Raw genomic sequence first — 27131 nt, forward strand, 5'->3', positions numbered from 1 at the left:
AACAAGCAGCTTTTTGGGTGAAGCCGCTGCCTCGGGATATCCTGTTAAGCAACACTCTACTGACACATCCTTCTTCTTTAAACCGATGCAAATCGCCATTTTGCAATTCTTGTGCCCATTACTACTTTGTCCACTTGGGACACAGCCAGGCATGCGATGCCAGCATTAGCATCAGAACAGCCAGAATACAATGTGACTCTTGAGCAATATAACTGAAGGAAATGTCTCTACTGCCCCACCCATGGGTTTTTGGGTACTAGATCAAGTAGCAGCTTGACAAGTTCAAGCAAAGAGCACTTGAAGAATAGAACACTGTGTGGATAGTATTAGGTGTGAAACCATAGGAATGCAAATAGCAAATTGCATTCATTCTTCTACTTGGTGCATATAGTAGCAGGAATCGGCAGCAGCTTGTTTGTCTGCAATTACTAAAAGCTTGTCTTACTGTCAGTTTCTCTCGCTAGACTGAAGAAATATCTGAGAATGGAGACTTTTTTTTTGTTGTTTGTTTTTTTTTTTTAATTTTTATTTCATCACATTGGCTCCTCAAATGGAGCAATCACACTGCCATTAATATTGCACATTGTGTTATTCTGAACCTCAGCATCTGGCTGACGTATCTGTTCTCAATTTGATTTGCTCCATGTTATATTTAGAAATATGCTGACTTGGAATTATTTTTTTCTTAACTAATACATCATGCTCCTTCTTCCAGCATGCTCTTACAGTAGTTCAGTGAAGAAACTGCAGAAATTAAGGCAGAATGTTTGATTCTGGGCTGTGAAATTACATTTTCATAAAAGCTTATCATGATTTACACGAACAACCATGTAGATCAGGATTATACAGTAAGAAATATATATAAAAAATATATATAAAAATGTTGGATTGTACTCTGTAAAGGCAGATTCCCAACAAAAGGGATCAAAAGCACAGAATTCAAAAAGGATAGTCCAACATCAGCTGAGCTCTGGGGACTTTTCACTATAAAGTGTTCACGATGAAGTGGGGTCCCTTATCTCTGTGCTGTAACCTATCATGATCAGAGAAGTATGTAGTATGCAGACTTATTTGTGACTGTCTATACCACAGGTGTCAAACATATGGCCCATGGGCCAAAAGCGGCCCGCCAGAGGGCCCGATCTGGCCCGCGGGACGAATTTGCAAAGTGCAAAAATTACACTGAAGACATTAACTGCAAATTTTCCAAAGAAATTTACTACTTTTCCTTTTACACAATTTTAGTAAGAGCTGTGGACATAACACAACATTGAGTCATACAGAAATTGCACTTCTTTTTCTTAAGAAAAATATGGTTGTTCAAAGATTTTGTAATAGTGCAGGTCATTAAGTGAAAACACTTTCATAATGTACTTCTTTGTGCTAAAACAAAGGGAAACATTTGAAGTTGTCATTATTTGAAGGTCTGGCCCCCTTGAGACCATGTTGTTCTGTACGTGGCCCCTGAAGTAACATGAGTTTGACACCCCTGGTCTATACAGTAGTAAGGGATCCATTCCTTGTGGTCTTAAATATTCATATTTAAGACCACATTTTCTCTGCCTCACAAGAAACCATCCACTAGTGTTTTAGTTCACACTGTCCAAAAAAAAAAAAAGAAAAGAAAAAAAAGACACAGGGCAGATGAGTTGAGGAAAAAAACATGAGAATTAAAATCATTCATAACTGACAACAAGGTGCTGTTGCTTCTTCTTCTTCTCCTTGCTAAGAACTTTCAGTACTGCCACCCTCTGGCTTGGAGCGTACTAAGGCATTAAATGATGTTAATCCCTTTTTTATGGAGTTGATCTTGGTATGTATATGCAGTGTATATGTGTATAGCAATAATTATTCTTTATATTGATCAGGTAAAGATCCCAAATGCATCTTACTTCAGTAATAATTATTAACTCTTAACTGTGATTGTTTATTATGCAACAGGCTTCATGACCTTTCCTTGAAATTGTCTAGTCAGATTTCTTTTAAAAACTAATCCTTCAATCATGTCACTGAAAACAACGCACTGGTTAACACATTATGCGCTGGTTTTGATTGCAAAATTGCATGCCGAGATGTCTATCTAATCGCTTTATACCATACTTCATTATTGAATATCTATATTCTTTCCAATAACATGTACTTCAATGGGTTATGCATATGTATGATTAAAAAAAGAACAGGGGGATGTACGCTCCCTCACCAGTTCATTAATTACACTAGTGAAAACAAACACATCCTCATATACCAGTCCTGCACTAAATCCTCATTCACGACTGTTATGAATCAATTTTATTACTTTTAAGAAGTAATGTGGTGTTGTCGTGTAAGTAATGCGATAATTCAACTCTACGATCATTTTGGAGGAGGTTGTAGTTTTGTGGTGCTGTTAAACTGGTTTAAATTAAACACTCAAGTGTTTTTGTTATTTAGCCTAGCCCACAGACTAAAGTGGAGTTGTCGAAACAATAGAAACATGTGTCAGTGCAACACAATATAATTCAATACTACTACAAACCACAGCCTCAAAAATGAAAACACGGTTGAATCAACGCCGCCGTGTTATTTTAAATCAATCCATGAGGCTATGATATATTATAATGTTTTCCTAATGAACAGGTAAGTGAGTTTGCACAACCTACCTTGTCAGGTAACTTTGGGTTTAAAATAACAACTTTCCTTCCACGTTTTAAACCGATGTCAGTCTGCTGCTCTGTCTTTGTCTTCTATCCTCTACTATCACTTTCTATTAATGTAGTGACAGGTGACTGGAAGTCATCATTACCTAGCGTGGCCTCCATTTTAGGTCAAACTAGTGATGTGTCGCACGCACAGAGAAGAACCGATGCTTGGTAGTGAATCAGAAGAGCCGGTTCCCAGCAAGCGAGAGCCGGCCTTCAACTATTATTTGTCCTTTCGCTCGCGTGAGGACAGGGTCGCGTGAGGACAGGGACAGAACTTTGTTTTGATGGCCACGCCATGTGGCCAGTCTCATGTGAGGACTTATAATCATACCATTATGTGAAAACAGAGGAGGACAGACGCTGTGGCTGACTGAAAAAGACAACAGACAGCGGTGAGGAAGAGAGTACAGACTCTGGGGATGGGAGAGCGTGTCTGAAGTGTCTTCAGTGAAAAATGAATATTAAGAGCAGGTTCCACCACAAACCTGCACAAGGACATTTATACTGTTTATTTGCCGAGTTTGGTTCTGTTTTTGCTTGCGTGGATTTTGATTATGTTTTGGTCATTTGTTTGTACAATTAAAGTATCATTGAAGTATTAAGCAAAAGTTAGAATAACTGCACAAAACGAGACTTATTAAGCTTCTCGTTCCTGTTCGGGAGCCGAAATAGTCGGCTCTTCATTGGCAGCTGTGGTAAAGATGTCGACTCTCAAGAAAGAGCCAAACTGCCCATCGCTAGATCCTGATACCAATCAATTGCCAATTCGCCCCATAGTGCTTCCTCCCTTTGAATGATGATAATGATAAGTTAGGCGAATCAAACTGATTTTAGTTCAGACACACTGCCCAGTTTGATGTCAAAGGGGCCAAACCACTAACACAATAGCATGTTCACCCGTAAATGACAACAAATCCAAATGTTTTCCTTTGTTTAAGTGCAGAGAAGAACATGATGAAAGTGTTTACGTTTAATGACTATTACAGACCGTGTAATCAACAACCAAAAAGAAGTGTAATTTCTGTACATTTCTACGTCTCAATGTTGTGTCATGTCCAAAATGTGTGACCCTGTGGAATAGCAGTTACTTTCATTGGGAAATTTGCGGCGTTTTTGGCCCATAGGCCATATGTTTGACACCTGTGATTTAGAGAAACAGGTAGCAACAGTGATGGCAGCTGGAGTAAAAGAAAAATAACAAGAAAAGTTGTTACCCATACCTTGTTTTCCAAAATGTTGGCCACTGATTCACAGTTGTCCAAGGGCTTTTTTCCATCTTGGTTTACTGAGCTGAATTGTTTATTTTCCCTATACAGACAAGCAACGGTAGCAAATAGTTATAAATGATAAAATAATTGTGCATTCTTAGAATTATACTGGTACACATTAGTTATCCTCTTGTCCCTTCTCACCCTGTAAACAAAGTCCTTTCAGATCAGGGCCAGAGATGGACACAAGACAAACGTATACACTCAAACAATGAAGATAAACAAGCAAATAAACAGACAAAAGAAGTAGTAAGAAAAAATAAAATAAACAATAAAAAGCAATAATAGTAAATAAATGACCCCCCTGTGTTTGTGTTTAGTGTATTTTTGATTCTATTTATCCCAGGGAAGAAATTACGAATGACCTGGAAGTATTTCAGTCCCACCTTTACCGACGAACACATTAATGGTTGATTTAATAGTTCAGCAACATTGATATACAGCACATCCTTCATAATTCTTAGGATTTTTGTCTCAACGTTACTATTTCAACTTTATTCTTTAAATTTGGACTTTTTTCTCGAAGTGCATGATGAAAAATCTACCTCCTCTCATTTTTTTCTAGTAGGTGGCCCCAGTACTTTTCCGTATACCAGTGATTCTTTCCTTGACCTCTAAAAAAAATGAACGATTGTAACAAGAAGTCTTTTGAACGGCTCTTTGAAAGGAACTGGTCCTCAAGATCCGGCTCCCTCCAAAGAGCCATAAATCCCATCTCTACACAGGTGTTTGACAACCGAAAAACTGAAAAAAAAAATAACTTTAACTGTCCGTAAAGTAGAAGAAGGAGAACAGGAAATGTTGCGTCGCCTAAATCCTCCAAACCTAGAAGCAAAACCGCGAACAAAGACGAGAAAAAAAGACGGTAGTCTCTAACGACATTTCGGTTGTATGCTAAGTGGCTAAGTGGCTGGCTAATTTAGCTCCTGGTTTAAAAGGAGCCCGGAGTGGACGCGTCGCTCCCCAGAACACACCATGACTCTTCAGCTGCTACCTGGCCACCGCCACCTGCAACCCTCCACCCACAAAGTCCAGTTAATTTACAAGCTGTTCTTGCTGGAAAATGCCCGAAATACGCTGGAACAAGAACTGCGCAACTTCACCGACAAGGTACAGACGTTAGCTCAAGTTTAACGATTTTTCAGGTTAGCGGGTTGTGTGAACTTCTCAGCTAGCTGGTGAGCACACAGGCCACATGGCCAAACAAAAATGGAAAAATAAATAGAAGTGGACGTGGCCAACTAAGTTTGTTCGTTCAGGTCATAAAGTGAATGGTGAGTAATATTAAAGCCCACGGATGTTTGCTTTAAGTCTTTAAACTTTCTTCTCAACATTTAGGCTTTTTTCTCGAAGTGCATGATGGGTGGCCATAATACTCTTCCGTACATTTTAGACGCATTGAAACGCTTTCTGCAAATTTAGCAAATGATTAACAAAGTAAATTTTCTATACATCAAACAATAAGCATTGCATACTGTTCTGAATTAGTTAAAAATAATTTAATATTGATTTTTTTCTTCTTTTTTCTTTTTTGCCAGGTCTATGAAGAGGTGCAAGGTTTCTTGAATTCAGGGTTTCCTGGCGATGTGTTCGGTGATCTTGCAATGGTTTTGGATGTGAAATGTCAAGCACTTACAAAGCTTTCAGCTTTATTAAAAGACCTGGCAGCTGGTAAGTCAAGAATCCCACTGTTAATGATTCACAGTGTGACTGTGAAGAAGTGTAAAGTGCTAAACCTTTTAGAATAAGTCCAAAAGATTTTCAGCAAAACCTCCTCTCCTTGCGTTCTTCATTTTCACAGATCCTTGCGATTGTGTCCCACCCGCTGACAAAAACGGGGTGAGAACAAACCAACTAAAGCCTCTCGGAGTCAACGGAGTAAAGGAGATCCTGACTGATTTTATAAAGTTTGGGCCCATGTTGAAGAACTCGCTCATGGTGAGCTCGATCGCTAAAGCGGTACAGGTGCTTGGAGCCACACGGCCCCCTCAGCAGCCAGATGTTTTCCTCGCCTCCCAGCCTCCGGCGGTGCGGCAGGATGACGTGATGAGCAACGTCTCCTCCAGCTTCAACGATGCCACTTTGACTACGAGCTCGCCCTGTTGCGTAAAGCCTGAAGACGACGACCGTGTTCCTGAGCAGAAAAGCCGACCAGATGCTGCGATCGCTTCACCTGTCGTTACTCAGAGCTGCGGCATCATTGCAGAGAAGCCAAAAGTACTGCTACCTCCCATACAAGCTATTATCCCAGAGGTCAGCAACCACAAACCCATGAACACAACACCAATGAGCTGGGAACTGGAGGACGCTCTCCAGGTGCAACACCAAAAGCAAACATCCTCTCAGCTGTTGCACTTCCTCAGAGTAAAAGCTAAAAACAGTGGTGCACCGGAGGTCAGTGTTGTGGAGTGGAATAAGGATTTGCCAAAGCCAGTTCAGCCTATAATCAAAACCCAAAGCAATCAGTTCAGGCATGCTGTGACTGATGACGCACTACCCCCAAAAACAATGGATATTGACACTGAAAGTCAAGCTCCAGTCTTCAGGGTGAAAAGAGTCCAGCCGGGTGGCTCTCTGGTGTACAGTTGCGTGATCGCAACAGAAACTGAGCTGTGGGACATCGGAGATGTCCTCACAGAGGTCGTACAGGGAGAATCTGTACCTAGCCCCTTGGAAGATGGAGGCCGTCAAAATGTAATGACCGAAGGGGAGAACTCGCAAGTAAACATCGACTGGAAAACCCAAACTTTCCAGTGCGTCCAAGCCAAACATGAGAACAATTCTGTTGATGGAGAAACGTTCGCTGGTGTATACATTCCCGAGTTCCAGATCCAGAAGTTTGAAGAGACTGAAGTTGTGGTGTCTCATATCGTCAGCCCTGGCAGCTTCTACATCCAGCACGCAGACTGCCCTCAGAAGCTGCGGGCCCTTGTCACAGAGTAAGTCCTACAGCACGCCAGTCTAATCTCTTTTCTGCAATTCATCTGTTTTACTTATCACATCGGCACGAGTCAGACACCCGGCTGTCCTTTGTGTTCATTGCTGCTTCTTTTGTTGATAGTCCTTCATTTTAATAAGCTCATCATTCTAGTTTGTAGTCATTGTTTTTTTGTTTTTTTTTTTATTATTTTTTTTTTATTAATTTGCAGCAGCTGCAAAGCCAGAAATTCATACGCCGAGCAGAACTGCATCCCAGACATTGGATCGCAAGTAATGGGTTGGTTCCCTAAGCAAGAACAGTGGTGCAGGGCTCAGGTGATAAAAATATGTGGAGTGAGCAGAGGTGGGTTGGTGTGTTGGAATATATTTGCAAATGCATTCCTCTAGATGGTAGCAGTGTCACTTGCTTGTAGCCACTTGGGAATTTCAGACTGGATTTTTTTTTAACTTGTCGTGTTCTGCCTTTTGGATGTGAAATGACGCCGCAGACGGCGCCGGGAGTGAGACGTCCATCCAGGTGGAAGTGAAAAAGCTGGACTACGGCGACACTGCTTGTCTGTCACTGTCGAACGTGAAGGAGCTGGACCCAGAAATGGCGACTCTACCACTTCAGGCTGCACATGTCTCACTGGCCAATGTGAGTGGTTCATTGCCTCAACCATAATTATAACTTTCACCCCGCAAGTTTTCACATGCACGCAGCTAATGCACGAATCCTCCGTCGATTTAAAACGCTAACATATTCAGAGACGTGCACTCTGTCCCTCGCAAGTTAAATTCATGGAACTGCTTTATAAGCTGTGCCGTGAGAGTGTACACTTAATTATTCGCATTTGCCCACATGATTAGTAACAGCTTTGTCTATCGGTCTGTGATGAAGGAAATGAATTATCGGAGTTCATGGTATTTTGAGTCTGTTTCCTCACCCTCAGGTGACGCCTGTGAATGGGACAGACTGGTCTGAGGAGGCAGTGGGCTGGTTCAAAGCAATGGTTCACAACAGGAAGCTCTATGCCAGACTTTACCCACAAGGGCCCAAAGTTACAGTTGAACTATTCTTGGAAAGGGGAAAGCTGGGAGCTATGAGGTACTAAAGTATGAAAGAAACGGCTCAATGTACTGCATTTTGACATTAGAATTTGACATGATTGTAAATCGATTTAATATTATGTATGTGCTGATTCAAGGCCAAAATCTTAACAATTCTTTTTATAAATTTAATTTCAGGAGGGGTGCATCACTGTCTGTGAGACTGGCTCAAAACGGTCATGCGAATCATAACCAACTGCAGATTGCTGGTCACGGGAAAAGGAGTGAGTTATAGTGATAATAATTACATTCCTTGATCACATGTTGTGCATCTACAGTGGGTGGCAGTATAACCTTTGTGTACTATAGTGGCACTCTTGTCATTATTGTGAAACATCCATCCTTGTGTTTTGTTTTGCAGGCATGGCTCAGCTTAAAGTGCAGCAGCAGCATTCTGACTGGGAGAAATACCTCATATCGTGTTATTCTCGAAGTAAGAATTAAACTGAATCACGCCTTCTGATTTCTTAGTTGTGTCATTTTGTCTTGCTTTAGTCATGGCTAACTAGTCTTACACTGAACAAACATGGCGACCCTGCCATAGCATGGGAACATCAAGTCTATATACCCTGATCAGGCATAACATTATGACCTATGGGATGAGGGGAGGGGCCTCTGTGGATCGGGCTTGTTCCAGTGCATCCTGCTGGGGATGCCGACTGCCATCAAGGAGTGTCTTTTCTTTGGGGGTGGGGGTGTCTGCTTTAGTCTAGGTGGGTGGCACATGTACCAAAGTAACATCCGTACGAATGCCAGGTCCAAAAGTTTCCCAGCAGAGCATTGTATTGTCACAAGATGGGCAATATTATTTACTTCCCCTGTCAGTGGTTTTAATGTTGTGGCTGATTGGTGTATAGCAGACTTGGGTTACATGTTAAATGTTACAAAACCAAAGTGTTTTGGTTGTTGAATAAATAAAGAGTCACAGACGTAGTATTTCAACTTATATTAACTTTTAAAATTTGCTTAACGAAGGTGACTGCAAGTGCAGATTTTATCAGATTGTTTTGAATGAACTTGATTAGGAATTCGTCACTATAATGTCCCGACATGTCACACGTCTCATTGTCGAGGACAGAGAAGCATCTTTTTTCTTTTTCTTTTTTTTTTTTTTTTTTTTTTTTTTTTGCTTGTTACGTGAATGTGCGTAACCTCCCTGTTTACAACTTATGGGAAATTCTCTGGAAAGTGAGTGTTCAAACTTTGGCTCTGAAATAACAGCTATGTTTGAACATTTCAGAACAGTTTTTCCACCAATTTTCAAATCACCGTGTACAAAGTTTCAGACCTAGAAACAAACCTAAAATACACGGAAAACTCTTGACAGATTTTAAGCTCTGTAAATGTTTGGGAGAAGCGCCGTAAAAAATAAATAAATAAATAAATAAAAATAACCACTGCGGTCATGAAGAAGGAAATCTCAAAAACGGAGTAAAGTTTTGATTGACTCCCCCCTCCCTCTTCCACCCCTCAGGGATCTGGGTCTAAATAAAGTTTTGGTAAAAAGATTTTACCACAAAAATTTCGGCACAAAAATGCGACTACCCAAGCAGTAGTACTTTCCAGGAACTTTTGAGTGTAGAGCGCTGAACGTTGCCTTCAGCATTTTGTCCCACTGCCAGTCTCTTGTTATTTTATTTGAATATTCTAACATCTATGTGTGTCTATGTGGCTTTTGATTTGAAGCCTTAAACCGTTTTTCGGTTTTGAAATAAGATAAGGTATTTGATCCTATAAGAAAATATATTCTTTCATATAAAGCTATTTAAATGATAAAAATCATCAACATGTACAGGTTTAACTGAAGCTACTCATTAGACTAGTAAATGTTTAAGTTTCATGTGTCAAGTTTCTTGTGTGTGTACATGACATAGCCGTTGATACTGCTGTGTAACTACTAGAATACATTCTTCAACCGTATCCAACCTTGTTTTCATTTTGTGTGTATAAGTTATTAATACGGTCCTGATTTTGATTGTTGCCTTTAAAGTGTCAACGTTTTTCAAAATGGAGGGATAATGATTGCTTTCAAATTTAGTTTTCCCCAATTTTTCCTTTAAAAAAAAAAAAAGTCTACATTTTGTCTCCTGTTCTGATTGTACCGGCCACTAGACGGTGCCAGTGCAGTCAGACCCCCCCCCCTTGTTAAGCAGTACTGTAAGCTATATTTGGCCATTGTTTTTTTTTTCATTTACTGTACACATTTTTATGTATTACTTGCAATTTAAAAATTAATGTAGCCCCATTTATGTTGAGTTTTTGTACAGTGGCTAATGTACTTTTGTTCTGTATACATTTCTGCCTTTGAAATAAAGACGTGTTCTCTACCATTTTCCAATATGCTCTCTTCTGTACAGAGAATTTAAATGAGGTTCAGTTCATTCAAAGAATTACCAGGCCACCCAAGCCCTCCCACGACGCTTGTCATAAGTGACGCAGAAATGCCTGTGACACAGTGAACTGCTGTAGGTCTGTGGTAGTACATGACAAACCACACATTGTGACTGGCTTGCATGCAGTTTGTTGCTACTGTAAATAGTATTTTTTTCCCCCCCAAACTTATCCTTATAAAAGAGAAACAAACTTAATTAAATGCTCTAAAAGTCAGTTTTTGTCATACACGTGCAGATCTGTTAACAGTTCAGTATCTGCTCATTCAAATATGGCAGACATTAAAAGATTAACCTTTAATTAAATAGTTTATGTAGAATCCTACGTCCCAGTTTGGTCAGTATTAAAAATGTGACCTTTCCCAAATTTTATTCCTTTAAAAATAGGTTAACATATTTTGATATTGTCTGTCAAAGGAAATGATCAGTTTTTGTATCCCAGATAAAGAGCTAAGAATCTGGAGCACTGGCCGCTCCCGTCAGTGTTTGTGCATTTTTCTGTTGAATGTGCAAACCTTTTGGTGACTGTGCTCTCAGTGGCAGTGGCTCAGGTCAAAAGCTTCGTTCACTTCCCTGCTCCGCCAAGCACAATAAATAATGTGGCAGGCTGAGGCCTTTTGTGTCCACACAGATTCCTTCTTTTGCCCGGGGTGGGCGGAAATCGAGGCGTTTGATCTGAATTCTAAAGAGTCTTGTTGCAGCCCAATAAAGGCTGCCATTGTATGTAAATAGTTTATATAAGAGCATATGACTGCTACGGTGCAGGGCAGCGGCTAGTGGCGGAGGAATGATTAGCATTTTCCAAACGCTTGGTGTTCTCAGTCCAGCCTTTTGGCTTGCTAAAAAACACAATATTTTAATTCATTTCTTCTCATTTTGTACACATTTTTGTGTACCACCACAGCAGAAGGTAAAATACATGTTCTATCCTTTTCAATCTGTCGTACTAACATTCAGAGTGTAGGGGCTGGATTTGATGTGAGTGGTGACTGACATTCCCCAGTGCAACACTTGGCATGCTAATGGTCACAGTAACATGATACTATTACCATTCATACATGTAATATTTGATGTAATATGCTGTTAAAGATGGATCATTTTCAGTTTATTTTAAATCTGGTAAAGACCGTAGCTTTCCTCAAACAATAGACGTCTCTCATATGTCTTAAAAAAAAAAAAAAGAAGCTCAAAATGAGATTCATGTCTTGCTGGTTCTTTGGAGAAATATGCTGGCAGTCTGTCAGTCTGTCTGCAAGTGGGCTGTAGGCCAGTCTGGGAGTACAGTATTAATACGGGGTGAGCGAACCACGTGGATCTGCGAATCTTTCGCAATTGGCTTCAACCTGTTGCGTCTTGTGACGGCGCGCGGCGGCAGGCCGTCGCCCCTGCTTTTATAGCGCCACCAGGCTACTTGGCAATTCTTGTCCGTTCATCTCTATTCTGCCATATCCAGCTTGATGCTCAGGTCACACCTCAAGATGGTGAGCTTTGGACCCGGTGCTGCTTACGCCGCTTGCACCGCCGGCTGAGCCTGGTAAACTCCTGGAGAAAGACTAATGCTGCGACAGTTTTGCTGAAATGTTTGAGGATAGCCATTTCTGTAGATGTGATTTAATGCAATTCCCAAGGGCTAAAACGTGCACCCTTTCAAAATAAATTATGTCGCTCTGGAGAGGCATTTCCAGAAATTAATGATCAAATTTGCAGATGATTCATTGTTATGTTTTGCAGACTAGAGGTGTAGCTTAACCTGTATCAATGTAAACTGAATATTTATCCTTTATTTTTTTTGCAGACCTGGAGTCAAAAATGAACTGGGGGTCCTTTTATGCCGTGATTAGCGGCGTAAACAGGCACTCTACTGGCATCGGACGCGTTTGGCTCTCCGTCATCTTCATCTTCCGTATCCTCGTCCTGGTGGTCGCCGCCGAGAGCGTTTGGGGAGATGAGAAGTCCGGCTTCACCTGCAACACCCAGCAGCCCGGCTGCAACAGCGTCTGCTACGACCAGTTCTTCCCCATCTCGCACATCCGCCTGTGGGCACTTCAGCTCATCCTGGTCTCCACCCCCGCGCTCCTCGTCGCCATGCACGTAGCCCACCGGCGGCACATCGACAAGAAGATCCTGAAGAGGACGGGCCGCGGCAGCCCCAAGGACCTGGAGCTCATCAAGAACCAGAAGTTTCAGATCACAGGAGCTCTGTGGTGGACGTACATGATCAGCATCGTCTTCAGGGTCATCTTGGAGGTGGCGTTCCTCTACATCTTTTATTTGATCTATCCCGACTTTAAGATGGTGCGTTTGGTGAAATGCGACTCGTACCCGTGCCCCAACACGGTGGACTGTTTCGTGTCCAGGCCGACGGAAAAGACCATATTCACTGTGTTCATGCTGGCAGTGTCTGGGCTGTGTGTGCTGCTCAACCTGGCCGAGGTGGTGTACCTCATAGGCAAGGCCTGCAAACGGTGCTTTCGCGGCTCTGAGGACGAGTCGAAGGTACCTTGGATGAGTCAAAGACTGTCCTCCTACAGGCAGAATGAAATCAATCAGCTGATAGCAGATCATCCTCTCAAGGCTAAGTTTGCTGTGACCAAAAAGAGCCCGACGGAGAGGGGTGAGAGGTGTTCTGCTTTCTGAGACTCTGAACTAATCAGCAATAATCGCACCCACGGAGCACGTTCTGCCTTAATGACACTATTTATTTATTTATTTATATATAGCGACACTACTACTATTGTATATGTTGAGCCTGGGGGGAAGGTTTCAAAAGATGGCGCCAGTGGTTTCACACATTTTAGCTTCTTTTTTTTTGAAAATTTTTTGTAAATCTGACTTCGCTGATTGTACTGTACGACTAAGCTTAACTTCATTTGTCAACATTTTCTCGTTTTTAGCCCTGCATTTGAAATCACTTGTATTCATTTCTGTGGAATGTGAAAAGCGCGTTTCAAGGTAGTTTTCTTAGTATAAAGCAAACATTGGCTTAAGCACCATGCTTTTATTTATCTCAGTCAAAGTTGCGTTATAATTGAGTATTTATTGAAATCTTGCAGGTGTTATCTGGCCCCACTTAATTTACCATGACATTAGCGAGCCACAATACGGGCAATTCAAATCTGGAACATAGTTATCAATTTGCATTATAAATGTCTTTAGTGCACGGCACACACTTTTTTCGTTGTTGTTTTTGCTGTTTTAAGATTCAGCTTAAAGAACAAAATAAACTATTTGTCAGAATGTTGTGTTAATTCTTAATAAACGGATGTTTGTACTGAAATTAAAGGAACTGTACGGAAGAGGATTAGGTTCATACCAACAAAGAAATTGATGTTTAGGACTTTTTTTGAATATGTCAGAATTCTGAAAAAAAGTAAAAACCTATTTTATTAGTTATTAGTTATTCTGTAATTTTTAATGTTTCTTTCGTAGAAATGGGCAGCTGTCTGGAAAGGAGATAAATGGTATTATTAATTAAATTAGAGGAACGCAAAAGAAAACCCAGTAAGAGTGAGTGATGAATGAATCAAGTTCTAATTTCTTTCTCCCTAAATGCTGGGTTACCTACTTTGTTTTTATTTTTTGAGCAGGGCTCCATCATAGTCATAAAGTTGCACCGCTTTCCCTTAATATTTCCCTGCATAGTCTATCATTCAGTGCCTCTCTTGTCCTGGAAATATAATGTGTCGCGTACTGGCTTCTACGTATGCTTTGCTATGAAATCATAACCTTTTTTTTTTTTTTTCTCGTTCGTTTGTGTGTACATATAATGTATCCAGAAACCATTTCTGTATGTTGCCTAAATGTATCAATTCACATCCAGGTATACAATCCAGATGATTGATATAATGGGTTGAAACTGAATATTGTGTACATTATGCCATGTAAAGAAATAAGAAATAAACTGCCTGATAATTTTACATTATTCGAAGCTACGTAGCAAACACACATGTGTGTCATTTCTTTCGCCCAAACATAATAACAAATAATGGCGTTCGTCGAAAGCGGTTAACCCAGTAGCTATAAGCCTATTCCTCAGACGAGGTTTTACCTCCTTCCTGTCGCAGTGACTTGTAACTTGAGGATGCCAATGACTGCTCATCTCCAAATCAAGCCCCCCCCCCCCACCCCCCACCCAACATGATAGGAGAGGGACCCTTGTGCTAAATTTAGCCCCCAGGAGCACTTGTGGCCAGACAGACTTAGCAGAAAACATCATTGGCCAGCTGCCCTGTCACTCACTGTAACAAGCGAGTAGATGAACTTTAATAGTTTACACGGTAGAGTATGCTCTGTGCCAAATTTAACCATGAAGGGGGAGTGTTGAGGGTGGGCAGGTCGGACGTGGCTGAGAGTGTGACCAGCGGGTTATGTGTGTGTTGTGGTCAGCGGGAGACCCCGGGGCCTGGATTTCGAGTGCAGCCAGAGCTGTGTTTGAAGACGGAAGACTTGAGTCAGTGGGTTTGACGGTGTGGAACTGGGTTTTGCGGCGAGCAGGAATCCACTTTTTGTGTCCATTCAAGGGCATTGCCGAGGGCCCCGGGGGCCAGCGTCGCACTGAGGCCTGTCAGCGAAGCGGGGCGGCCTCATGGATCCTCAAAGGCGCATAGAGCTTCACCAGGGGGGATGTATAGGTTGACAAGGTTCTTCAGTAAATGTGAGTTTTCTACGATTATTCTTTAACTTAATACTATCTGGACTGAGGTACCTGTTCTATTACGAGTTTAAGTCTCGGGTTATAGACTTAGGTTTATGCGGCCAAAGGTTGTTTACAGCTGTCTTATGTAGGACGTGTTTTTATTTTTCCAGATTATATTCATGATATTATCCTCGATCATCTCCTTAAGATCATACTGTATGAGTGGCTTCATATGGGAAGCACACCTTTGGTTAATATCGCCACCCAGTCTGTGATGGTTGAAATGTTTAAAAGATTTATACGCAGTAGCTCCTTTAACATCAATTCACCTGCCACGTTTCAGCAGTTAGTCAGGATTCATTCTCCCTCTGTACATTACTGTACAGTGCATCCATCAGGAGTGGAATATATTTATAACGCAATGTGTCAGAGGAGCTGGCAGCGGCAACAGTACGCAACTGTTTCTAATTCGCACTACCACCACATCTGGCGGGTGTTTGATTTCACCCCGTGTGGATCGTGTTGCCACGGCTCGAGTCGTGAAGGCCATGAGCCGCAGAATCATGACTGAAACCTGCCGTCCCCCTGTCCACACTTGCCAAATATATACCCTCCTAAAGTAAATATAATCTTGTCTGCATCCACGTGGAAAAGGCCACTACCTGCTCAGCAGGGCAGTCTGTTAGTTAGAGTCTCAGCTGGCAGCCTGGCTCCTTAGAGTCTGCTCTGAGCTCTGCCGAACTTGGTGAGAGAATTTTTAGTCAGCAAGAACCCTGAAGCGTACTCTAGCCTCTAGAGTTTTTGGCTTAACTTTTGGCTTTTCACCTATCAGCTGCGTATGTAAGTCACAACTTGTAACTTTTCTCCTGCAGCCCCAGATCTGACCTCACGCAGCCATGGGGGACTGGAACTTGCTGGGAAAGCTCCTGGAGAAGGCCCAGGAGCACTCCACCGTGGTGGGCAAGGTGTGGCTCACCGTCCTGTTCATCTTCCGCATCCTGGTCCTGAGCGCGGCCACGGAGAAGGTGTGGGGCGACGAGCACTCGGGCTTCACCTGTGACACCAAGCAGCCTGGTTGCGAGAACGTGTGCTACGACATCACCTTCCCCATCTCCCACGTCCGCTTCTGGGTGCTGCAGATCATCTTCGTGTCCACGCCCACGCTCATCTACCTGGGGCACATTCTCCATCTGGTGCGCATGGAGGAAAAGCAGAGCGAAAAAGACAAAGACGGACATCACTCAGACAAGCAGGCACTCGTTGTGGACGGCAAGCACAAGAAGGCTCCAGTCAGGGACAAGAAGGGGCATGTGCGCCTGCAGGGGGAGCTCCTGCGCACATATGTCTTCAACGTCATCTTCAAGACGCTGTTTGAGGTGGGCTTCATCGTGGCCCAGTACCTTTTGTACGGCTTTGAGCTGAAACCAATGTACACGTGCGACAGAAAACCCTGTCCCAATGTGGTCAATTGCTACATATCCCGGCCCACCGAGAAAACCATCTTCATCATCTTCATGCTCGGTGTGGCCTGTGTGTCTCTGTTGCTCAACCTCATAGAGATCTACCACCTGGGCTTCACCAAGTGTCGCCAGGGCGTGACGTTCAGGAGGAACAAGCAGTTCCCCGAGAATATCTCACCGGAGCCCGGCGACACCGTGGTGCCCATGGCGCCGAGCTACGACGAATACTTCCACAGCCACCGCCAAGTGCAGCCCGCTTACCCGCCCGTGCCCAGCTACAACCTCTCCCCTCTGCCTCCGGGCACGGACTCGTCCTACCACCCCTACCACAGCAAGGCCGCCTACAAGCAAAATAAGGACAACTTGGCGGTGGAGCGGAGCAGCAGCAAGCCGGAGGAATGTGACCTGAGCAGAAAGAAGGGAGGCGGATCGGCCCCTGCGTCACCTACGCAGGCCAGGCCGGGCTACAGCGCCAAACACAGCAACAACAAGACTAGAATAGACGATCTGAAGATATGAGAAAGGTTTCCATTTCTCCGAGGGGTCTTAAAATTGCTGCGAGGGGGGATCGTATGTTGTTTGGAAGCGTTCTCGCCGAAGCGACTTCCCGCTTTAAGGAGGTTTGACTCATTCCAGCTTGGAGGGGAGTGACATTTACAGGGCGTACCGTAAATGTGGAAAGACTGATGCGGAACAACAAAAACATCTCCGATGAACTTTCCAACGTATGGAAATTGTGCTGCCCTTAAATAAGTGCTTTTTATTTCAAGAAACTTAGTTTTAGACCGTAGCATCAGCTGTTTATGTGGATTGGTGTCGACTGAATCGACTTGTGTGAATCCGCTCAGTTCGATCGCTTCGAATCGAACGAGCTCGACAGGTCGGCTCAGGTTTATGTTTTTCGACAATATGAGAAAACTCCGGGGCAGCAACCCGTTCAGCTCTGACCTGACCTCGCTGGGGGAAATCAGATAGGGCGAACAGTTAAATTTAACCTCCTTTAACTGTTTTCATGTCATCATCTGGCTCGCTTAGACTTGAAGCGGAGAGTTGTGCAATAGCTGACAACATATTGGACACTGGAATAGCTGTTACTAATTCAGAGAAGAACTAGTCTCAGGAGTTCCCACAGTTGTACTGTCTTTCTCTTTCTCTCTCTCCTTTTTTTTTTCCTTTTCATTTTTTCTTATTGCGACAGCCAGCAAGTACATAATTATAAGCACATTGTTTTGTTTATTCTTGTTTATATCTGTATTTGTGTCGTTTGTTGTCTGTGAGGCACTTGGTGACAACCGTGTTTGTAAAACTGCTTGAAATAAACCTGTCTTAAATTTGCACAGTTAGCAGCCTGTTTATTATCTCCAGTCTTTATCAGGATGTCGCCGTTTGCGTCACGTTCCCGAGACCGATCGGCGGAGATCGGCTCGGGGAAAAGGCGCAGGTGACGTAGGCCGAGTGCTCTGAGGTCACGTTCTGTATCCTCACATTATTGCTCTTCTGAAATTAGAATGTGCCAGGTGTAAGTTTGAGTCATCAACACGCAAACATTTCACATGTCAAAAGCTGACATGTTCGAGCGGGAATAAACATGTCATGTGTGAAACATTTGGCGTCTGCATATCCCACACATGCAGCACTCATCTGTGCCAGGAACAGCACGTCAGGCGCCCCCCACCCCACAACCCCGACCCCGGTATGGAAACCTTAAAATTAATGACATAGCACGTTCATGACGAGGAAGCGCTCGCACGCCTCTGGACTCGAACCTCCATAATTTCCTGTCAGAGCACGGGCGGTGTCAAACCAAGAGCAAATGTGATTTCCTTTTATTTAAACGTATTAAAAAACAACGCCCATTTCGGTTTTTGTTTCTCCATACTGGCCTGTGTTGTCATGCCAGACACAATGTGCTTGACATCCACCATATGTCACTTGAGAAAGCAAATAATAGCCCAACCAGACTAAACAGTCAGAAGTGATATTTGTAATAAATAGATCTATAAATCAGCGAGCACGCCAGAATGGTGGGTATTTTTTAAGAAAATGTCACATCCACTTTTTCAACATGAAAAATGAAGGCCGTTTTGAAATATAATAAAGCGGCCATCTTTGAGAAAGGCGTTATATGTGTTTTGGAAATGATGACAGACGACTAGATATGAGTTATGACTTATATATCCAGCACTTTGAAACAAAATCCTTTTGGAATTGCGGTTGCATTAGGACATTGGACTTTTACAGAAGAAGAACTGTCTACGGCGTATATTTTTATTTCTTTTTTGGAGACAAAAGTAACGCGACAGCAGATTAGCATACCGCGCAGAGCCCTGGAATCTAAATCGTGTTTGCAGTTTGACAAATTCAAACAATAAAAGTCTCTATGACGCAGAGCTGGTGTAAAGCTCTGTAATTCCTCCACAGATTTTGATAAATGGCGATTTTTGTATATTTATGTTTGTCGGGAAACGTCACATTACACAACGCGCCGTTGTGAAGTGATGCCCTTGAATTTTATTTTGAAGCTGAAAAGTAAAAGTGCGCAAAGATGGTATACTCTACAAATAAACATGAGAATGGAATAATGTCTTTCTAAATTACATAAATAAATAAACGCCTCTGCATATGGGACATTTACATTTTCGGACACCTTTTTTTCTTTAATATTTCACCATAACAATGAAAAGGGGAGCTCTCTGGAGTCCCCTACCACTGTAAAATTGGAGCCTACTCTCTTTTTTTACACTTCCCTTTCCCTGTGTCACTTTTGTTCATTCCCTAAAAGCTTGTGGCTCTGTTCTAAAGGCTATTTACCTTCCATTCCACTTTGCTAGTAGAGATCCATCAAAAAAGGAAGTGATGAGCATTTCACAGTTCGTACAACAACTAAAAAAAAAACCCTTACCCGATCATTTATTCTACAGATACATCATAATATGTTATTTTCTTCTACGGAAAGGAGTAGGCACACCCTTGGCCTCAGGAACCCTTTTAGCAGAAATAACTTCTTGTCCACTTTGTTTACCGGCGGCTCACATCAGCTCGCTCAAAACTTTGACCACTCGTCATGAAAAATTCCTTCAGCTGCAAGATGTTTGACAGGCACGTACTGCCAATTTCAAACACCCCCCCAAACAATTTAATGGGATTCAAATCTGGGCTCAGACAGGAGCATTCCTCAACCCTCAATTTCTGCCTCTTTTTTTTTTAATAGTGTGCTTATCATTATCCTGTCCAAAGGGCCACTTCTGTTTTACCTTCAAGTTGCGGACAATTGGCCTCGCATTATATTTAAGTACTTGTTGATATGACGCAGATCATACTTGAGCCGGTGACCGAGGCCGCACAGTGACCCTGAACATCACATCTCCAACCATCGTGCTTCACGCGGTCGGTATGAGGTCCGTCTCCAGAAAAGCTGAATTTGGTCTGCGCCAGACATGTCCAGTGCTGCTGAGGCCAAACAACTCTATCTTTGATTTGCCTGTCCAGAGCACATTGTTCAAAACGCCTGGACTTTGTCTGTGAGCAACGAGTAGTTTTGCTCTAATGTTCTTTCTGCTCGAATTACCTGCAGATCCTCAGACAGAATCTGAGGGAATTTCTTTGAGACTACCGTTCGTATCTGCGCTGCAGGGGCCGACTTCGCTGCGGCGGCCAAGTTCTGAACAGACCGGCAGTCATTTGAAGCCTACACCGATTGTGGATGATTTTGCTTAGAGTGGGATGATTATTTTCATAAAATGTCCTTCTCTGGATTTGTAGGCAGGAAGGTCTAGCTCTTGTTCTTTAGAACTTGGCGTGATGACACAAGTGTAGATGTGAAAGATTTAAATAGGACAGTTCCCACCTGTCACTTGTCAGAAGGTCCCAACCTAAAGCACTTAAATTACCACTCTTATTTCATGTGTTTAAATTTGTGATAGGTCCTTTTTTTTAAATTGTGACATTTTCTATGTCATCTGTTTGATGAATACCACCTTTACCTGTACCTAAAGAGCTGTTAGGAAGTGTTTTCTTGTTCGGATACGAAAAAAAAAGTCTTTGTCCACTATTTCTTTGTCTGTATAAGCAAGGTGGCCACATGAACTAAAAAATGTCATCGACCCTTTATTGTCTGTGGTAGTCGCATTAAGATGTATTTATTGATATGTATACACCAGTCCTAAAAATTCTTCACTGTTCTGCTGGTAAATGTTTGGATCTGGCGTTTGTGTGGATGTTACTTAGACGTGCACCGTCCACCTAGACCAGACCAGGCACCCACACCGCATGGCAATGACACTCTTTGATGACAGCAGCCATCCCCAGCAGGATGCAGCCTGACACACACACACACACACACACACACACACACACACACACACACACACAGTTTAGGAACAACTCAAAAAAAAACATGAAAAACAGCACAAGGCGTTGACCTGGCCTCCAACTTCACTAGATCCCAAACTGACCAAGTATCTGTGGGATGCGCTGGAACAAACCTGATCCACAGAGGCCCCTCCCCTCGACCCACAGGACACAAAGACCCCACACAACATTAGTCATGATGCCGTGGCAATCGTCCTTAAAGCCTGCACAGTTATTATATTTTTTTTGTCTCCACTTGCAGGTGTTTTACTCCACCTCCAGTTAAGTGTTTCCTTCTGACTCACAGGGCAGTCGGGTTTCATGGGAAATAACAGAGCAACACAATGAAGCGCTGCCTTAGTTACATCTAATGGTGGATATGATTTTATGTGTCCAGATGAGTTATGCTATCGCTGCACGCTGCTTGGACCCCGTGGTGCGTTCTAGTCGTGAGCAGCTGCAGCGCAGTGCTCTACTGCCCTCTTCCTTCGCTTTGGCTCAAACACTGACGAGCTGCCTGCTTCAGGGCCGGTTCTGCTGTGCACGCCATCTGCTGGGCAAGGGAAATCCAAGCCACAGTGTGTTTGTATGTTCAGTTCAATCAGAACACGAGATAAAATCAAATGATTGCTGCTGTGTTTTTTATTTTTCATTATTATTATTGTGATTAATCCCTGACTCAAGCATCTGCTCACCTCTCTGTGGCCTGTCCCTCGTCACCCCGACACGTTGTTCACAACCTGCTAATGTGCGATAAATGACAAGGAGCCAGGAGCCGTGCCTGCCCTTGCAACCAGCTATGAGTTGCTGCAAGGACGAGCTTACGAAATCGCCCAGGAGCCAAAAGCACAACAGGGCCCTCTGATGTTTGCTGACTGGATCGTCCCGATCGCTCGCAGGCCTGTCACCTCGTCACCAACACCAGCCTTGTGAAAGTCAACGCAGACCGCACAGCTCGGACTGCTGAGCCGGGGCACAGCATGCAGTGTCGGGGGGGGCTACGGCATCGGTATCGGTCAGCACTCATCTTCTCTGTGAGAACAGGCTGACCATTTGCTGCCACCATGTGACAACTAAAACTCTCTGCAGAAGTCAATAATGCATCCTATTGAGTGTTGCTTATGTTGCTATGGCGACCTCATAAAGTTTAGATTTTTTTTTTTTTTCTAAAACACATTACTTTCTGCTTAGAAAGAGGCTGGATTAAGTAATCCATTTTAATAGTTTTTATTGTAGCGTTTTATGAATGCCCTTCAGGAACGGCACTGTTGTAACCATTGAATGTGCTTCTGGGATTAAGAAGACACGAAAAAAATAAATAAATAAAAATCTACATTTGGTGAAAAGAGCCACACACAAAGACCACACTCGCGCAGACACACAGTTTGAGCTCTGAGATCGCCGGGGAAGTCACGGCCTCTTGTGTGATACAGCTTGTTCATCACGCGCAGGCCTCATTCAGAAAAAAAAAGAAAAAAGAAAAAAGGTTCAGCCAAGATTTCATCATAAGATCTCCTAGAAGATAAAAGTAAATGTTGTTAATCCTCTGTTTTATTTATATGCGACTTTTAACCCCATAAACGTCAGCGCCTCTGTGCTTTTATTATGCACTTAAAAATCGATTCTCTATGGCTCGTCACAGCGGCGACTGCGCTGTACAATGCCCCCGCGCCCCCGAGAAACCCCCTGTGCAAGATTTAACGGATTAAAAGCAGGAAAGGCGTCTGAGGACAAAAAAAAAGAAAGAAAAAAGTTACGATGGTTCCAGTTTATTTGAGCAAGTCGGGATTCACATCCGCATCACGCAAACTTCACAGACGTCTACATTCTCAAATCAACAGCTTCATAGCACACACAGTCATTTAAATACAGTTTTAGGATGCGACCCTTTTCCTAATTCGTGGTTCCACAACGTCACCAAAACACGGTACACAAACACGACAGATCAGACAGAAAAAGACTTTGTTTAAAAGGACGGACAGACGACAGGGATCATTTCAGCGGCGCTGTGAAGACTTGGTTCCAAAATGCAGCTTGAAAGTGAAGAACTTTACGGGTTTGCATTGAAGCTATTAGTATTTTTTTTTTTTTTTTTTTTAAATGTGTGCACGTAAACGCTGAAATCTAAGGACTGAATGATCAGTTTAGCAGCACAAATTTTCTGCACTTTTGGAATTAAATCCTTCATACAAACAAAAACTGTGTGCGCGCACGCGTCTGTCAAAACCCAAGATGTTACCGAGCATGAAAAACTATTTACTGTGAGGGGACTTAGAGCACTTAGCCAAATGGAAGCTTACAACAAAGCCTCTTTAAAAAAAAAAAAAAAAAAATTTTTTTAAAAACAGGAGCTATCCTCCGTCAACAAAAGTAACATTTTCTGAAAACAAAAAGTGGGCCTGCTGAGGCCACCGAGAGAACACCGCCGACAGCAGCATCCGCTCCCTCCCCCCCCGATGCCTTGGCAAATACAGCAGTTTCTTGCTTCAACCTCAGGTTAAAGCCTAAAAGCGTAACTGTCTGGCTGTTCTGGATGGTGCCGCGGTAAGTGTTGAAGCCCATGGTGGTGTTTGGGAAGGCGGGTTGGTCGAGGGGGCCCTGTGGTTCCCTGCCCAAATACGTCCATCTCTGCCAGTCCTGAGGGCTGATGGGTACCCGCCTTAATCGTGTTTGCCCTTGTCTTTAGGCGTGCCCTCGTTCCAGGCCACGTACACAAACAGCGCCAGCACCACGTGCACAGCGAGCACGGCCACGATGGCTGCGTAGAAGTAGCTGTCGGAGCTCGACATCTTCATCGAACCTGAGAGGAGGAGGAGGTGACAAGCAGATGCATTAGTGTCAGAGCATCAAGGGCATGTGAGTAAAAATTCAGGACGATCACAACTTTCGCTAACTTGTTTTACGAGCCTTTAGAAAAACAAAAGAGTACAGTAGTAGCAGGGTCTACATGTTTTCACTTTGCTGTGACTGTACTGGAACAACAACCGTGTTTACACGGATGATATTTCTTCACTGAGCGAATTCTGGTTAGAGACTCAAGCTTTACATCCGAAAAGATAAAGGTGTTTCCAGAGTGGTTGTATCCGCTGTGGATTGCAGAACATGACAGAAATATAACATGATTCACTGAATGAATTCAAAAGCAGGAGGTGTCTTGGATAAGCACTGACATTTATTAACTGCGTAGTGTTATGTGGACTGGACGCAAACAGGCAGTCTCATCTGGACGCCCGCTAAACTAGGCCACTGTTACGTTAGACATGAAATGTGATGATAGCAAGACAGCACATTTACGCGTACAAGCGTCTCGGTTTTGTAATTTTCTCGTCTTGACCTTACCGTTACCACTGGAGAATAACTGAAAGCGGCTCTTATCAGCTGATGTTTTTTTTTTTTTTTCTTTTTCGCATTCTCACATTTGTGGGTTAAAGTATTTGGGGCATTTCGTGCATCGTTTATGAAATACACAAAGAAACGTTCAGAGCAGAAATTAAACCGTGCAGCGAGGTTAATATTAGTATCATCGCTGGCTTTTTTGCAAATGTCCCAATATCTGTGTCAACATCAAGTTCAGATAAGATTCGTTCTGCTATTAAAAAAAACAAAAAAAAACACAACAAACTAAAACAAATAAGGCAATGCAAACCAAATTAGGAAACTAGGTGAGCGGTGCAGATTGTGTAAACTGAATGAAAACTAACTGATGTAGTGCTTAGCCAACCGTACCCTCAAAGATGTATGCTTTTGATGCGAAGTACAATCCGATGGGCAGTGTGACCATGAGGATTGTGAAGAACAACAAGGTCTTGAGGGCTGAAACCAGGGAGCTCTCGTTTCTGCAGAGAATTGAAAAAAAAAAATTCACGAGATGAAACAGGACAGCGATCCCAATGTTAAACAGCACAGATAACAGCACCGGGGCTCTGAGATGCTGACTACTGATGTGCGGTGGGTGGTTTCCCGGGGATGATAACAAGAACAATGTGTCCCAGGTTTAATAAAAGCTTTCAATAAAAGTCTTTATGAACTCTGGCACATGCCTAACATCAGAGACGTGGATGTAGAGGCCAGGCAGATATAATCTCACACGCTCAATGCTTAAGGCTAGGTAGCGGTTCGGCTATAGATTAAAGATTTCTCACCCTCTGAAGTATGGCGGCGGCCCGGCGGAGGCGTCCAAAGTTGCTCTGGCAGACCCGTCCATTTCTAAACAGCAGGGAGGCGAGATAAAGAGGGAAAAGAAGAATTAAGTGCAGCTTATGTTTGCGTTTATCGCGGCCAGTGTTGTTTTGTGTTTTGCTACTGCTGCAGTCGCCTCTTCCTGATTTAGTCACGAGACCGTCACATGACGAGGTTGGGCGCAGCGTAATCTCGCGAGACCCTTTCCATTGAGCATTTTTTATTATAGAAGTCAGCTTTATGCATGATGCAGCCTCAGGTAAGTCGCGACTAGGGAGCCGATGGGGGGTTAATTGCTTGTTCAGGACACCACAGCCGTGGACAGGACGGGAAGCGAATCTCTAACCTCTAACTACTACTCCACAGCTCCCTTTGTTATCCCTTTAACAGTCTGCTGGGTCCTATCTATGTCTGTGCCTATATGGGAGAGCAGTAGCTTTCTGAACCAATCAGAGCTCTGTGCATGAGTTGTGTTTGCGTAAATTCTGCATGATGCAATATGTAATTTTCTTCTGATTGCACTGATAAAAGCCACTGTAGGAGTCGTCCAACACAAGCTTTCAAAACAAAAAAAATCAGGTGGTTCTTATTTTTAAACTGTGAGCCAACTTTGATTATTCAAGAACAAAATACCACTTATTCTTACTTTTGTGACCAAGAGCATGCATGAGCTCTAAAATGGTCATAAACAGCATTCAGTTTACTCTAGGTACGTCCCAAACAGGCGTTTTCTCCAAAAAAGCGCCAGAATGATAAGAGTTACTAAGAAATAGGTAACTGAACACAAGTACAATTAACACAATACACAACAAATCAACAAAAAGAAAAAAGAAAAACTGGTCAATCAGGAATTAAGGTAACATAAATATTCATAAAGATGTAGGGCTTTCTTCATTTTACATAATTTTATATATCTATAAAATATAAACATTTCATATATCTTTTATATAATATTATCTCATTTAGATGTTCATTAAATATAGGGGTGGTTTTTAGCAATTGTCATTTATGTATGAAGTATTTGGCCAAAAGAATTACATTGTTATTCCCTAATTCTGTTTTTATTTTGTTTTGTTTTCTGTCCTCCATTTGAAAACCAAACTTCGCGAGGCTAGACTTCATGCTACCTTTAAAAAAATGATTTACTTCTTCAAGAAATATCACATATATGTCAACTAACTTAAAGCAGTGAACAGGTCACAGCACTAGAGCTATGTCTTAATCTTTATTGCCGGTAAACCTTACGTTGAAGCACAGGCCTGCTATCAGTAAAATATTACTCTGCTACTGCGCTGTGTTTTCTTCCTGTTCTTATCTCACTTCGGCGTATCTGATCTTCAGCGGATTTTCTTTAAATTCTTGAGTAGTTTTATGTTTTGGTGCAAACCTGAGCAACATCTGCCACAATCATTTCTCACTGTGTTAATGAAGGTCCTGTGTTAGCTATGCGAAACTACGCTTCATACTTTTTGAGATCCTCGTGTGAAAAGTTAATCTGCAAAATAACTGGCTCAATACAGGCTCTGAGGCAAAGGAAGAAAAAAAACATCAAGTAGGTGTTCAAATAGTCTGTTTGAAAATGTTCAGGTTTACTGCAATGTGCTCAATTATTTTCCACCGCTGTTTATAGCAGACAGGCACAATGGATTTAAGGTAGCGTCTCATATAAAACCAAGACTTCCTGCTTTGTTCAGCTTCTTTCTTCACATCAGAGGTTTCGTACAATGTAAATTTCTTGGTTTTAGTTAATTAAAACATTTTGCTGTGTAACGTCTCTGATGTTAGGGTTTTAATTCAGTGTTCCTTAATTTATATAATTAATAATATAATAATAGTTGATATCATCATGTGTACAATATTTTATTAGCTTTTTTTTCCTCACACACTTTCACACTGGTTTTCTCTTCTGACTGAGAAGAACATTGTGCTTCTTGCCTTTTAACCGCATATTATATATTTGAACTGTAAACACAGAATATAACATCAAACCCAACCTCTTAAAAATGTTATATTTTTCCTTGCAGGGAAACGCAAGTGTACATATTCTAAATATAGATGTAAATATGTTCATTGTTCTAAGGTCCTTCGGTGCATTGTAAATGTAAAGAACATGAAATGCCTCAGAGACGCCGCATGCA

The 27131-nt window shown here is 42.5% G+C and overlaps 3 protein-coding genes across 4 annotated transcripts; 2 read left to right on the top strand and 1 right to left on the bottom strand.

The window, feature by feature from the left end:
• Positions 1–4679: 4679 nt before the first annotated feature.
• On the top strand, positions 4680–14300 carry LOC125008584. The gene is made up of 10 exons (XM_047585876.1): positions 4680–5059; positions 5488–5620; positions 5751–6888; positions 7099–7232; positions 7378–7526; positions 7822–7976; positions 8117–8202; positions 8340–8411; positions 11855–11902; positions 12164–14300. The coding sequence occupies exons 1-10, from the start codon at positions 4925–4927 to the stop codon at positions 13003–13005; spliced, it is 2892 nt and encodes a 963-aa protein (XP_047441832.1). The 5' UTR covers positions 4680–4924; the 3' UTR covers positions 13006–14300.
• Positions 14301–14684: 384 nt separating this feature from the next.
• LOC125008455 (gap junction alpha-3 protein-like) lies at positions 14685–17799 on the top strand. Of its 2 annotated transcripts, none has more exons than XM_047585720.1 (2): positions 14685–15022; positions 15877–17799. In XM_047585720.1, the coding sequence occupies exon 2, from the start codon at positions 15901–15903 to the stop codon at positions 16981–16983; it is 1083 nt and encodes a 360-aa protein (XP_047441676.1). In that variant the 5' UTR covers positions 14685–15022; positions 15877–15900; the 3' UTR covers positions 16984–17799. The 2 variants fall into 2 exon arrangements, with proteins under 2 accessions (XP_047441676.1, XP_047441677.1); XM_047585721.1 differs by lacking the exon at positions 14685–15022 and adding an exon at positions 15603–15749.
• A 4768-nt stretch (positions 17800–22567) lies between these two features.
• vma21 (vacuolar ATPase assembly factor VMA21) lies at positions 22568–25157 on the bottom strand. The gene is made up of 3 exons (XM_047585950.1): positions 24957–25157; positions 24541–24650; positions 22568–23614 (listed from the first exon to the last, which is right to left on the bottom strand). Exons 1-3 carry the CDS (start codon positions 25016–25018, stop codon positions 23475–23477), a joined length of 312 nt encoding a protein of 103 aa, XP_047441906.1. The 5' UTR covers positions 25019–25157; the 3' UTR covers positions 22568–23474.
• Between the last annotated feature and the right edge of the window lie 1974 nt (positions 25158–27131).

The sequence above is a fragment of the Mugil cephalus genome, chromosome 5 (assembly GCF_022458985.1).
Source record: "Mugil cephalus isolate CIBA_MC_2020 chromosome 5, CIBA_Mcephalus_1.1, whole genome shotgun sequence".
NCBI classification, from domain to species: domain Eukaryota; kingdom Metazoa; phylum Chordata; class Actinopteri; order Mugiliformes; family Mugilidae; genus Mugil; species Mugil cephalus.